Source organism: Diceros bicornis, chromosome 3, assembly GCF_020826845.1.
Source record: "Diceros bicornis minor isolate mBicDic1 chromosome 3, mDicBic1.mat.cur, whole genome shotgun sequence".
In the NCBI taxonomy this organism is placed as follows: domain Eukaryota; kingdom Metazoa; phylum Chordata; class Mammalia; order Perissodactyla; family Rhinocerotidae; genus Diceros; species Diceros bicornis.
The window spans coordinates 72,154,932-72,170,336 of NC_080742.1; the positions used below are offsets into that span (position 1 = coordinate 72,154,932).

At 37.5% G+C, this 15,405-nt stretch overlaps 1 protein-coding gene across 2 annotated transcripts in view; it reads left to right on the forward strand.

Moving 5' to 3' along the window:
* PTPRZ1 (protein tyrosine phosphatase receptor type Z1) overlaps positions 1–14,437 on the forward strand; it is a 168,534-nt gene extending 154,097 nt beyond the window's left edge. For both annotated transcript variants that reach the window (XM_058529032.1, XM_058529033.1), the window contains 9 exons: positions 58–193; positions 1,606–1,752; positions 4,502–4,595; positions 4,912–4,985; positions 6,346–6,474; positions 7,243–7,389; positions 11,276–11,418; positions 12,196–12,331; positions 13,934–14,437. In XM_058529032.1, the coding sequence (XP_058385015.1) occupies positions 58–193; positions 1,606–1,752; positions 4,502–4,595; positions 4,912–4,985; positions 6,346–6,474; positions 7,243–7,389; positions 11,276–11,418; positions 12,196–12,331; positions 13,934–14,074 (1,147 nt within the window). In that variant the 3' untranslated portion in view covers positions 14,075–14,437. The remainder of the gene's footprint in view (positions 1–57; positions 194–1,605; positions 1,753–4,501; positions 4,596–4,911; positions 4,986–6,345; positions 6,475–7,242; positions 7,390–11,275; positions 11,419–12,195; positions 12,332–13,933) is intronic.
* Positions 14,438–15,405: the final 968 nt, after the last annotated feature.

Here is a 15,405-nt window from a genome sequence, read left to right on the forward strand (position 1 = left end):
CTTCAAATTTATTTTATGCTTAATATTGAAACAGTTCTCTCTCTGTGTTCTCTTCAGTGCTGGAGTTGGAAGAACAGGTACATATATTGTGCTAGACAGTATGTTGCAGCAAATTCAACATGAAGGAACTGTCAACATCTTTGGCTTCTTAAAACACATTCGTTCACAAAGAAATTATTTGGTGCAAACTGAGGTATGATAAAAAAGGATTTTATTTACCTAAGAGTTGGAAGTGTCACTAAAATTCCAAAACTGGATAGACCAGAGTTTATGTTACCAGTTAATATTAGTTTCGTAGGGCTGCCATAATAAAGTACTACCAACCAGGTGGCTTAAAACAACCGAAACGTATTGTCTCATAGTTCTGGAGGCTAGAAGTCCACAATTAAGGTGTTGCCAGGTGCCCACTCCCTCTGAAATCTCTAGCGAAGGATCCTTCCTTGTCTGTTTGAGCTCTTGGTAGCCCCATGCATTCCTTGGATGTAGCAGCATCATTCCAATCTCTGCCCCCATCTTCGTATGGCTGTCCTTCCCATGTGTCTGTATCTGTGTCCAAATTTTCCTCTTCTTTTAAGGATACCAGTCACTACCTCATCTTAGCTAATTACATCTGCAACAGCTCTATTTACAAATAAAATCACATTCTGAGTTACTGAGAGGTTAGGGCTACAACATATCTTTTGGGGGGACACAATTCAAACCACAGCACCAGATAATTGCATATAAGTCATGGATGGGTCAGCTAAATTTTGTCTATTTTGTGACCAAATGGAGAATGTCTTTAAAATGACACTGGTGACAGAGAAGATTCGGAAAAAGAGTAAGTGGATTAATCACCACCCATATCTGCTAGCAAAATCCTCAAGTTTTTCCTACATATAGTGAATGAATGGATTCATTTCTATATTTTAAAAGTATGAATTATGCTCAAATGATATCCCTTTTTAGGTCCATGTAGTTTACCCATCTATTATACAGGACAAAGTCTGCATATGTGTACTTTGTTTTCACTGTTTCTAAATAAAAATGAATTTAAATTTAAAACTATAGATGGCAGCTTGAAAGCAGTCAGAAACATATAACTTAGTGGGCTTTAAAACCAAACCAAACTAAATTTCATTTCATCAAGCAAATGACATTCTAGTCATAGAAGACCAGAGAAGAGTCCCATAGTACATGAAATAGAAGATAACTATTAAAAACTGTATAGATAATTGTGCTAAATTATGTACGACTGGCTAAAGGAGAATTGGAACGGACAGAAGGAGAAGACCCATCAGAAGTTGAAAAGTCAGGGAAGTCCTTGTGCAAAATGTGGAAGAGGATCTCAGGTTTGAAGGATGGGCAGAGAGGGCATTGCTTTGCCTCCCCAAATCTTCCTGCCTCCTTCCCACAAACATTAATACACAAGAAATAAAGAGTTGTGCTCCGTCTTGGCCTCTCCCTTTCCTCCATCTGACTTCCTGCCAGGTCTAGTAAGCAAGCATTTGTGGGTTTCCTTCCATTTCATAAAGATCTTTTTGTCTGTCATTGGAAGATACCACTTTTGTACCTAGAGACCTACAAGGAAAACATGAATGTTCCTTATTGTCGTTGTTTTGTCAGGAACAGTATGTCTTCATTCATGATGCACTGGTTGAGGCCATACTTAGCAAAGAAACTGAGGTGCCGGACAGTCATATTCATGCCTATGTTAATGCGCTTCTCATTCCTGGACCAACAGGCAAAACAAAGCTAGAGAAACAATTCAAGGTGAGTTCTCTTGGGAGTTTCTTGGGTGTCACCACAGAATTGAATGTTCCTGCATCTTCTCTTTTGAGTCGACAAGGCCATGCGGACGGGTTGAGAGCACTGTGGGCGCAGTGGCTTTGTGTTGTTCTTTACAACAGGAAGCAAAGCCACGTGGTAAATTTCAAGAACGTAATTTTGAGTAGCAAGAAGAAAAGTTGTCAGAAACCCTAGACTAACTTTTATAAATGCAGACTTGGTCTGGGAAAGGAGGGCACAGAGCATAACAGAGTGAACAGGCAGAACTTATAATACAGAGTAAGTGCTCTTTTTACTTTGAAAAAACCAGACCACTTAACTATGAGTGCTATGGCTCAGGCTGTTCATGCTACTCTGGGAAAAATCTGTCTCACTTGAAGCCCCTGGACTAGAATAGGCCACACCACAACAATAGCTTCTTTAACCCCAGTTTCTCCCACTCACTCTGTCACGAAGCAGTGAGCTAGAGAGAAGAGCATATTTTGTCCAATATTCTAACTCCTGCAACTCTAACCTTCTAACTTCCAGAAATCAGTCAGCAAAGAATTCAGAAAACAGCTGTTACCTGACACGCCAGCTAGGATGGAGGGATTTACAGAGTCGTGGCTTTCCAGAGGAGTGGAGACTATGTTATTTTGTTCCACATTATTCCTATACTAACCTGTTACTTCCCAGGATTCCTAGAGAAACAGGGCCAATTTCTGAAAAAGGAATATCTAGGAAGAATGTGGAAGACTCTGGAAAAATCCAGGAGAGTTAACAAACCTTGAGATAGCAATTTTTTCTCTCTTTTCCCCCAGCCTACAACATAGAAGCTGTTAGTCACTATGAATTCCCTCTGACTTTTTGCCTTCTCAGTCAGCACCTTTCGTGCTTTTGGAGGAGTAAGAGAAAGATTATGGGTGAATGCTGAACTTAGAACCTGCTGTCAAGAAAACATAAATGTTTTACTCAGCCAAGCTCATCTGAGTCATAAACGAACACTAAGGAAAGAAAAAGTACACAATTCAGCTTCCAAAAACAGATAATAAAGAAATACGGAGCATTAACATTAGTTTGTTAGGATAGCTTTTCCCTAAATTAAAAAAAATCTGTGTATTACCTATTTTTGACAGAATTCTCATTTAAATATAATTTACCCCCTACACAATTACAGAAACGAATTGATATGGATAATATTGAATAACCCAGGATCAAAATGGAAACATCAACTATGAGGTCAGAATCCAATTGAAAAGAGAGACATTTGACTCTGTTTCCTGTTAACATCATAGCTAGCGAAGTGTGTGTATGTGTACACTGTCCTATAAGAAAAGGTATTCATTCAAGTTTATCCATAGAAAAATCTCCTTGAAATACATTGCATGTCTATTTATTCAACACGTATTTATCAGATACCTATCACATGCCAGGCTGTTGTGTTTGATACTAATTTCAAAATTGAGATAGAAAAGTAAAGAGCCAAAAACATCCAAAGCAATACTGAAAAATGAGGAATAAGAAATAGAAATTTGTTGTACTGTATATGGAAGACTTACTATGCAGATATAATAATTAATATTGAAAAACAGACAAATCAGCCAGAGGAACCATGCACATATGGAAATTGTTATGTGACAGGTATGACATTACAAATTAGTGAGGAAAGGACAGACTAATCAATAAATTATATTGGGACAATTTCCATGTGGAAACAAGTAAAATTAGGTCCCTACCACACCTCAAAAACTAAAATTATTCAACATGTATTAAATACCTAAAGGTGAAAGCAAAGTTTTGTAACTATTATAAGAAAATATTGGAAAATTTCTTTTGAGGACTTTAGGGTAGAGGATGACTTCTTAAATAAAAACATAACTTATAGAAATCTTAAAGAAAAACTTAATAAATTGGCCATAAATGTCTGTGTGATTAAAGAGAACAAAGACGTTTGCAACTTTTTAACAGAATATAGATTTACACTCAAGATGTCAAAACCCCCTACAAATTAATAAATGACAATGAAGTAGAAATATGAAAAGACATTCATCAAAAAAGAAATCTAAATGGCTAATGAACACTGAAATTCACAATCTCATAATAATTAAGGAAATATAAATCAAAACCATGATATATCATTTTTCATCTATCAGACTGTCAAAAGTTAAACACTGATGACTCTTAATTCTCCATAGAAACCCTCACATGTGTGCACATTAAGAAATATACAAGGGATGTTTATTGCTAAAAAGTTTGAAATAGCAAAACATTGGAAGTAACCCAAACATCTACTAATTGTGGAATAAATAGCAAGTAGATTATTCGTGTAATGGAGTACTAAAAGAATGAATAAATCCAACTATATACATATATATGTACACACACACACACACACACACACACACACACACATCATGCAATTTACCTCTCAACTGTAGGGTGAGGTTAAGTAGAGGAAGTGGAGGGTGCACATCCATAGAGGAAGACGTGGGGAAGATCCTCCCAATGCTGAAAGTCAAACTAGAGAGTGTTCTGTGCTTCTGTCAACTTCCCTGGTATAGAACATAGGTGTGCCAGCAAGTTTCCTAAAACAAGGTTTAGTTCAAGGAATTCTTGGAAAACAAGTCATATATATTTGTATTCAGTATCTTATCTTGGTTGGGTCATGTGCGTGTATATGAGTGTGTGTGTGTGTTTGAGTATTTGAAGGATTTAAGTGAAATAATCTGTATTTTTCCTTAACTCCCTTTCTCAGCTCCTGAGTCAGTCAAATATACAACAGAGTGACTATTCTACAGCCTTAAAGCAATGCAACAGGGAAAAGAACAGAACTTCTTCCATCATCCCTGGTAGGTTATGTTGAATCTGGAAAAAAAAAACTTTTTTTTTTCATACTAGAATCCTTTAAAGTAACTTGACAATATTTGCAGATCTTGGAACAAAAGGAATACACTCATATTTTTCTAATTATGCCTGATAATGTAACTGTTAAAAAGGACTTTAAACTCTGAAGTCTCACCTAAAAATACAAAATACCTAGAAAAATTAGCTTAAGTCAGAGACATTCAACTTGAGAAATGCACTTATGTTTTGCAATTTGGGGGTGGAGGGGAAAGGTACAGCACTGTGAGCATGGTTGTTTACCATGAATGTTCTGTGTTCCAGTGGAAAGATCAAGGGTTGGCATTTCATCCCTGAGTGGGGAAGGCACAGACTACATCAATGCCTCCTACATCATGGTAAGTCAGAGAAGTAACTGGGGAGACTGCCTGCCAGCTTGTGTCACCAGAACCCAAACCAGAGTGGGCTGCCTGAAGCAGCGACTGCAGACATGAGCAGCACCACTGGTGAACATAAGTCAAATCGGATGACTGCAGGCCCACAGCCCATGGCAGCAAGTAGAATAACAGCATCTCTTGATGTTTCTGTGTGTGCTGGGATCGGAGAAACCTCAAGTAAGACAAATGAGTAGATGCAGAAACCAAACTCCCCAATCAGAACTGAGGAGTAGATACAAAACGTACACTCACCTGTCTAAGAGGCTCCATTTCATTTCCCAAAGCAGATTGCCTGAGCAGACCCAGGACACAGCAGCTTCAGCAAAGCCCAGTCTCACTGACATGACCACTCCAGGTTTGCAGCACAGTTCTCACCCTGCAAACTGGGCTCACTGGGGAGTTGGGTTTCTAAAGATACAGTACTTTCCTTCTGCGTTTAGATCTTCTACAAGAGGGATGTGTGCTTTAGTAGCTGTTATGTGACCTTCATTTCCATTTCGGGTCAATCAATCACAGAGCTTGGCTTCAGATGAAAAAGACCTAATTCCCATGCCAAAAGCACTGTTCCATTTATCCAGCACAGAAAATATTGAGGAATATACATGAAACAGGGAGATGTGTGGTGGTGGCATCTACATACGTGTCACACTTCAGATGAGCCCATGGGGGATAGGAATGGGATCTGACAGACCCCAGGGCAGAAGGGGCTAGATGAGGCATGATTTTAATAAGCAGCAGCATGGAAATCATGATAAATCCAATGGCACCAGCTTCCAGGTTTCTGTAGCAAAATCTGCAAGGTGCCTCCTTGGTTCCTCTCCTGTAGAGGCAGCCGAGGTGTCTGGACATCAAAGGTGTTCCAATGCCAGTAAGTATGAAATTTGGCACTCTGCCCTTGGGACTTGTGGAAAGTGAGAAATATAAACTCTCCTCTAGATTTCCACTCTATCTAGTGTAGGAGACATGGTCCACACGCCATATTGATAAGTCTGCTCCTAGAGGTGATAGCTGTGTAAACTTGGGTACAACACGTAACTTCTTAAGCCTCAGTTTAATCATCTGTAAAATGGGGATCACAGTTCCTATCTCACAGTACTCCTGCAAGGAATAAGTGACTTAGGGGAAAGAGGATGCTTAGTGGTATACCTGGCATATAGGAAGTACCCTGTAAACACTGGCTATAATAATCACATTGTTGTTTTTAGACACAATCTAAAAATAAAAAGACTGCCTTGACCTAAGGCCCATTAACTTATAAATGTATTTTGAATGTTTAAAATCATATGTCAGGGCTCTTTCTATCTTTTCTTTGGTTTTGTAGGGTTATTATCAGAGCAATGAATTCGTCGTCACCCAGCATCCCCTTCTCCATACCATCAAGGATTTCTGGAGGATGATTTGGGACCATAACGCGCAGCTGGTGGTTATGCTTCCTGATGGTCAAAACATGGTAAGTCCTTCAGGTCACTTTTGGTGCTTCCCTTACAGGGGAAATAGCAGGTCACAACAGCCAGAAATCCAACTCACAAAGTAATTTTTTTTCAACTAATAAACTAATGTCACTGGAGTTGAACCTTGTCTACTCTTGGGCCTGATCTGGTTATGCAATCTCTCGGGTCTGAAATTATTGAACAACAGGTTAAAGTTAACTTAAATTTAAGTATTTTATGCCATTGCTTAAGAAAAATTAGAATTGCAACCATGAATGAAGTAAGTCCATATGCTTCTATTTACTTTTTTTTTTTTTTAACAAAACTTGTTAGGCTATTTGAAGAGTCCCTCAGAGTAAAGAGATCCATAGAAATATGAAAAAAAAAAAAAAGACCTATTTCATTGAGGCTTTGCACATATACTTAACTTTGAGATTCATTTCTTGTCTATAAAGTTAGACTGACCATTTCAAATGACACTGGAAATTCTTAGCTCTTAAAATCACTTGACTCTTCTCTACTCAGTTATCAATTATAGAAGCAACAACTTACCATTGTTAGTGATAAGCTAAGAACGCAAAATAACAAAGCAATAGTTTGGTTTCTTAAGTGTATTATTTTATTGTGCACATCAATCTGGTTTAAGGCTCAAGATTTTAAGAGTAAATTTTGAGATTCAAAGAAAACTTTGAGTTGAATTTTCTATGACAACCAGTTAACCTCATTTCACAGTCTGACTTAGACATTTTATTAAAATCTAGAATCTTCTTTGGTATTTAATCCTCCAGGCAGAAGATGAATTTGTTTACTGGCCAAATAAAGATGAGCCTATAAATTGTGAGAGTTTTAAGGTGACTCTTATGGCTGAAGAACACAAATGTCTGTCTAACGAAGAAAAACTTATAATTCAAGATTTTATCTTAGAAGCTACACAGGTATGGACAAAATTTAAATGGCAAACTTTTCATTTTAAGTGCATGTTAAATATATGCTGATTTAAGAATCTTTCCTAGAAATAAAAAGAAGTAATCCGATTTCTTACAAATTGAGACAGACTACCCAAATAATCAACTTTACTGTACTTGTCACTTTCATTTTCAAAATCTTACAGAATCATTAAATAATTAGTTATCACTAAACTAAACCATTCCTGACTTCTACAAACACAGAAACTCAGATTTCTCTTTTACTCCAAAGCAGTTGCTGATAGAGCTGAAATTGAAAATAAACACAGCAAAAAAAATTGATTAATTCTAATTCTCATTTTTTAAAGCAAGTCCTTACTTTGTATCCTCCTAAGTAAAATGGGAAAAATATTACCTACCAATATGAGCTCACTGCTCTCTGGACAACGGACAATGCGTTGATAAGTGAAGAAATGCTTTGGAAATGTGCTGTACAATGAACTAGGTTTGTTTTACCAAATTCTTGGTTATCTGCAAGGCATCAATCTGAATTCTTTGTTGATAATTATTTATGTAATTATAGTACAGTACAGAATTTCTTGTACCACTACAGTAAAATACTAAAAGATGCTAATAATGGTGAATAAGACTTGTGAGGTTCAGAGTACCTTCTCAATCAGAAAAAGATTAAATCCTGTTTTAGATGATTTAAATGTTTCACTTTACTATACTCTAATTCTGAAATTGTTAAACCGTATAGAGTATATGAGAAGATTTACTATTCTTCAAAATATTTGAATGACCAAAACATATAAATTTGATAATGCAAATAGAATAATAATGCTAACAATATAGCAATAGAATAGTTTCCTTCTTGATTAAAACAAAAAAAAAGAACATGTTGGTTCCAGTCCTAGTGATGAACAGTGTAGCCTTGGGAGAGTGACTTAGATTCCTTGTTTGTAAAATCAGGGGCGGAAATTAAAGGAATACTATGTTCCCTGAGAGCGCTTAACAGTCCATCCTAATTTCCATCTGTAATTGTTCCCCAAACACTGCAGAAGCACCCATTCAGATCTGTCCTTGCTCGTACCCTCCTCCCATCACTCTCCGCAGTTAGCGAAAAGCTTATTATGAGAGTAATAATCATTAGATACCTATTATTTTGTCATACCCGTTATCCTGATTACAGATCATGTCTAATATCTAGCTTAGGCCTGTGCAATCGTCACAGTTTTTCTCCTGGTATTATGCAGAAAATAAACTAGAGAATAAGCGTTCATGATTGATCCCAATTCTGTTATGTCTCCTCCATGGAAATCAGCTGTTATGGACACCTTGATTACCCAGGAGTCTAATACAGGGATGGGCAGTACCTCTAAACAATGTTCAGGCAGAAAGGGAAGTCTGAAGTGGGCAGTTCTACAACTTCAAACATTTACAGGCGCTTCCCCCTACCCCCCCAAAAAATCACAGCATTTGAGATTGGTAGAGGGGTGAAAGTCTACATTGTATAGACCAGGACTCATTATAGTGTCCAGGAGGTTTGGAGTAAACTACTGAAATCAAGAACTGGCGCTTTCATTTATTTATTTGATATACGAGTTATTTTAAAAATTTATGAAATATTGAATAGATTAAGAATGTTCATAAAATATGTACAAGGTATTAAAATGATCCAATAAGTGAGTTCAAGGAAAAGAACACAGCCTTTACCTTTGAAGTCCCTCATGTGCCCCCATCCCATTCCATCCCTTCCTCCCTTCAGAAGTAGCTGCTTCCTGGGCCGGCCCCGTGGCTTAGCGGTTAAGTGCCCGCAGTCCGCTACTGGCGGCCCGGGCCCGGATCCCGGGCGCGCACCAATGCACCGCCTCTCCAGCCATGCTGAGGCCGCGTCCCACATACAGCAACTAGAAGGATGTGCAACTATGACATACAACTATCTACTGGGGCTTTGAGAAAAAAAAAAAAGGAGGAGGATTGGCAATAGATGTTAGCTCAGGGCTGATCTTCCTCACAAAAAAAAAAAAAAAAGAAAGAAAGAAAAAGAGAAGTAGCTGCTTCCTGAATCCGTGTTTATCGCTGTCTTAGGTTACTTTATAAATTTACCTTTTGTCTTTGTATTTCTTAACATCATGTTGTTTAGTTTTGAATATTTTTGAACTTCACATAAATTACGTGTATTTTTCAGAGATGTACTACTTTCCTTCATCATTATGTTGAGATTTTCCCCTGTAATGGACTATAATTCAAGTTCATTTATTTCTGCTGTTTAGTGTACCAGTTTATAAATTACTTTTTTCCATTCTACATTTGGGTTACTTGTTTTTGTTTGTTTTGTTGTGTTGTTTTGTTTTGCTACTACGAACAGTGCTGCTATGAATATATTTAGACACATGCAAAATTTTCTCTTGGGTATACCTGGGATTTCCCGGGCTGGGTCATTGGGTATGAGCATCTTCAACTTTCTCTGACTTTATTAATTAATGCCAACTGTTTTCCAAAGTGGCTCTGCCCATTTCCTCTCCCATCAGGAATACAAGAGTGATTTGGAATGTCGCCCTCCTCACCAGTGTTGTGGTGGGAATGAAATGGCATCTTACGGCGCTTTTAACTTGCATTTCTCTTGTTGCAAATGAAGTTGAATATCTTTACATCCTCTTTTGTGAAGTTTCTGGTCCTGATTTTTGCCCATTTTTCGTTAAATTATTTATCATTTTCTTATTGATTTGTTGGAGGTTGTTTTATATTCTAGATACTACTCCTTTTGTCAGCTACACATGTTGCAAATACCTTCTTCCAGTTTGTAATTTGACAATTTTACTTTCTTTGTGATCTTTCTTGGTGAATAAAAGTTCTTAAATTTAATCCATATGAATTTATTAATCTTTTCCTTTTGCACTTTTATAAGGAAACCATCATTTATTGTCTTAAAAAATTCCCTTCTGAAATTATAAAGATAACTTTCCTACATTGTTTTCTAAATGTTTTATAGTTCCACCTGGAATTGATTTTTTGTATTATATTTTGTGAGGCAAGGGTCCAATTTCATTATATTCCATGTGAATAATCATTGTCCCAGCATCGTTTATAGATCAGCAATACTAGTTCAGTCATAAGCCAGATTTCAATATATGTATGGGCTTGTTTCCAGGATTTCTGTTTTATTCCATTGGTCTCTTTGTCCATGCCTCTGCCAAAACCACAATATCTTAGTTCTTATAGGTTATAATAATTCTTGATATCTGAAGAACTAATCTCCTGTCTTGTTTTTCTTCTTCAGTAGTATCTTGGCTATTTTGGACTTCTGCAATTCCATATAAAATTTAGGTTTTGATACTTATTTTTAAATGTAGCATTTTATTGAGGACACATGAGGAAACTGGGGCCAGAGGTTTAAGGGATTTAAAGTCATACAGGCCGTTTAGTCAAGCAAAAATCAGAACTGGGACTGAAGTGGAACCTGGATCTCCACCCTCCTCGCCAGCATTTTCCCCACTGCGTCATGCAATTTTGTTCTTCCTTTAGTTAATCCTGAGTAATGTGGATTGAAGAAATCTATGCTATTTTAAAACAAATTTTAACACCGAAGATTTCTTTTTGTAAGTTTAAATTTAGCAGCACAGACACATCTTTGGTACGTACTTCCATTGCTTGATTGGTATGATAAACCCACAAGTAAGTTTTATTTATAGACTAAAAAAGGGATTCCATCTACACATGGCCAATGTGGCGTCACAGCAGTTTCTTCCTTCGTGATAGAGTCGGGCTGCGGCTCTCCTGCTCACTTGTGTGGGCCGTTTGGTTTTATTACCTTAGTGTAATTCTTGATTTTCCCCCATTATTCCACTCATGATAAACTGTCACTCACCAATATGACTCTTTTAAAAACATTAATTTTTCTCTGTTCTTACAGGATGACTATGTACTTGAAGTGAGGCATTTTCAGTGTCCCAGATGGCCAAATCCAGATAGCCCCATTAGTAAAACTTTTGAACTTATAAGTATTATCAAAGACGAAGCTGCCACCAGGGATGGGCCCATGATTATTCATGATGAGTAAGTTCTACTCTTTAAAGCATTGCACACCTGAGCATGCTCTGGGCGTAGGTATATTTCTCTTGTCTTTGTACTAACCTAATACGTGGGACCAGTTGTGGTGATTCAGCCAGGGTGAATTATCTACTTCTTATTCCAAGGTTAACACGGAATAGATTTTTCACTTCTCTTGGAGCTCCTGTTGAAGGCAGAAGATGGATGTTCAGTCAGGAATTTGCTCTTGCGTTGTATGCCGAGACCACTTTGTGTGATGAGTCAGTGTTGAAGGACTTGAGTTTTTATAGGTGCTAACCAGAGAGACAGTTCTCAGCCATTCATTTCCTGGGATAGGAGTCAAATTGATTTATTTTTTATTTACCAGAGACAGGAATCTTTATCCAATAGATCTTTCCAGGCTTCTGTTATGAACAAATAGAAAATGAATATGTTGGAATTATATGTTATGTACATATTATATATGATACATATTATGTAACATATATTATAACCTCAGTCAGATCATTTTGATTTATTGCCACCCCCTTCCACAGTATAAAAATAACAAATGCATAAGCAAATATTAAACTTTTAGACAGTATCCCATTACTAGTATCATGAACACTAGCCAATATTTCAAATTAAACCATAGTTCTATGCACAATAAAGTAGGGAGAAATAATTCATTAAAAATTTCAGTGTTCTTACTGCAAAGTTGTCAAGGCTATATGCTCTGTGAGTTCCAAATGTGAAAGTTTGATACTTCTGAATGGAGTCTTTGTCCTTTCTCTCTGCTTCAAGGCATGGAGGAGTGACAGCAGGAACTTTCTGTGCTCTGACAACCCTTATGCACCAACTAGAAAAAGAAAATTCCATGGATGTTTACCAGGTAGCCAAGATGATCAATTTGATGAGGCCAGGAGTCTTTGCTGACATTGTAAGTAATAAAGCAGTGACCCAGACTTTTCACTGTTAGAGTGCTACTTACTTCCCAGAGGCTGCCAGAATTGTTTTACTGTGTATCAAAAAATACCACATTGACTGATAACATTAGCATGTAGTTTTCAAGCTGAATTACAAATTATTTAGTCCACGATCCATAGAACTGGAACAATAAACAGTTAAAATTTTTCTTCTAGAAAATTGATGGTTAAAAAATTTCAAATCGCATGTATGCCTTTTTGCAAGACATCGTAATTCTGAAAAAGAGATGTCAGTAGAAGCACCAACTAATCTGACTTATCCAACAAAATAAATAGTTATTTTCCCAGAGCCTAGCCTCAGAGAACAATCAGAAGACAGACCTCAAGACTTAAATATTGAAACTGCCCACTTGTTTCTCAAGCCACATTCAATTTCTGAACTTAACAAATGGCTAATTCTTGAGTACTTGAGTGGGACTCATACAATCAAGAAAGGGGTGCAGCACATCTGGAGAGATGAGTCTCAACTCTGAAAATAATTTGCAAGTCTTTATTATTATAGAAACAAGGACTGGAAAGACAATAGGGAACTTAGTGCAAATGCCCCAATGGGAGGAGCTTAGGTGGATGTAGAAGCATGGGCTCACCTCCAGCTCCCTGGTCTGTGTATGTCTAAGGGCCTAATAAAGGGTCCATCTTCAAAGCTCCAGCCCAAACCAGTTGGCCAGAGAGCAAGGTCACCCTTGCACATGCACTTGAGAGGAGCCCCTATTAAAAGTCTCATTCAGGCCAGTTGAGTTGTATCAAGCTTGTGCTCTGTGAAATTGCTTTCCAGAGACTGAACTTTCACCCATTTCATGAATGCAGTTAGTGATGCACCAGTTCACACGTAGTCCTAATAATTTCCCACTATGATGCTAGTCGCTAGCTCACATTCTCTGCAACTGCGTTCTCTCCACCCACCACCACCGGAGTTGGCCTCTGTAAGAGAGAAACCACTTTATTCTCCTGTGTGTCTCTACTCTGAGACTGCAGTAGGGCACACGCTTACCCTTGCTCAAAGCAAGGCATAGGACCGGTCAGTCTGGTAGAGTGTGAAGAACACTTGGCAAACAGTGGATCTTGTGAAAGGCCTGCATTCTGCACGAGTCCCCAAGCTGACAGTGCAGTGCTTTCTGAGACCTCTCCATAAATAGACAAACCCAGTAGATTTCCTAACAACTGAAGCAAGGCGAAAGAGTAACACATTTATGAGTGAGTTACAGGTGCCTAGTGCCAAAGGGTTTACACACAAATTGATAAATAGTAATGGAACCCTGTCACATCACCTTCTGATTCCATGAAGCAAATGAGTAAGATTGGAGTGCTTCCCATTGGCCAATGTATGTGGGCCAATTGTCTAGGTCAATAAATGTTGGCTAATTAAAAAACTACTTTAAATTTAATCAGAAAGAGACATTAATAGAGGTTTTGTGTACCTCTGTTGAGTATACAGAGCCCTTAACACAATGCCCTCCCATGAACAGTGCCACAGTATGACTAAAAACATTCCTTCTTATGACAAACATATGTTCACTGAGCTTCCTGTTTATAACCTCCCATTCTCTGTTCTCTAGGAGCAGTATCAGTTTCTCTACAAAGCAGTCCTCAGCCTTGTGAGCACGAGACAGGAAGAGAATCCCTCCACCTCTCTGGACAGTAATGGCACCGCATTGCCTGACGGAAATATAGCCGAGAGCTTAGAGTCTTTAGTTTAGCACAGAAAGGGGTGAAGGGTTTCTACATCTGAGCATTGTTTTCCTCTTTCAAAAATTAGACAGGAAAATCAGTTCAGTTCTTCTGTTATCCGTTTACTTCCCATCACCTGACAGTAACTTTCATGACATAGGAGTCTGCTGCCAAATTTACATCATTAACAATGTGTGCCTTTTTGCAAAACTTCTTGTAATTCACTTATTGTGTTTAAACTAAAATAATTGAATTTTACAGTATTTCTAAGAATGGAATTGTGGCTTTTTTTCATATTGATTTTAACAGAAAATTTCAAATTATAGATATTAGGAATTCCCAACTACAGAAAACATATTTTTTTTTTAGTGTCAAATTTTTAGCTGTATTTGTAGCACTCAGCAGGTTTGCTAGAAATATAACTTTTAATATAGTAGATTGTAAATAAAACACTGAGTTCCCTATGATATTCAACATTTTACAAACTGCAGTATTCACCTAAAGTAGAAATAATCTGATACTTACTGTAAATACTGCTCTAGTGTCTCCATGGACCAAATTTATATTTATAATTGTAGATTTTTATATTTTACTACTGAGTCAGTTTTCTAGTTCTGTGTAATTGTTTAGTTTAATGCATTTCGTCACCTGGTCTTATTCTACAAGTCTTCTGATATCGTTTTATGTTATCTCAGTGATTAACTCTGTTTTAGCATGTAATTTTAACTTTTATGAAAAATAGAAATACATTTGTTTTGAAAGGAGATGTTTTTATGAGAATAACACCTTACCCAACATTGTTTAAATGGTTTTTATCCAAGGCGTTGCAAAAATAAATATAAATATTGCCATCAATTTGCGTTTGCTTGTGGAGTGTTGTGCTGGGGCCTTTTAGCAGAAAATTGTGGACGTAGGTCCCACTAGTATGATGGAAGTGAGAAAAGGTTGATGAGCTGGGCCAGTGTACAGAGCTATGATTCCCAAACGGTACACTGAGGCACACAAGGAACTCACAAAATTTTACATTTTTGAGGACAACACAGAACATGTACTGACACTGAACAATTGCTACTATTAAATTATTTGGACCTAACTACTTAATAAACAGAGCCATTATGTATTTCTTTTGGCTTAGGGGAGCTATGAAAATGTTACTGAGAAACTGAGGGCACCGTGTATCAAGAAATGTTGGGAAACTTTGGTTTCGAAAACAAACTAGGAGTTAGAAGCAGGCAGATTTGCCAGCTGGGGACAAGCCAAGCTTATTTAGAAGCCAGATGGATGGAGAGACAGGGACGAGGAGGTCATAAATCCCAGAGTGGAAAAAGATAAGATGTCCCATCTTAAGGCAAATTGTCAG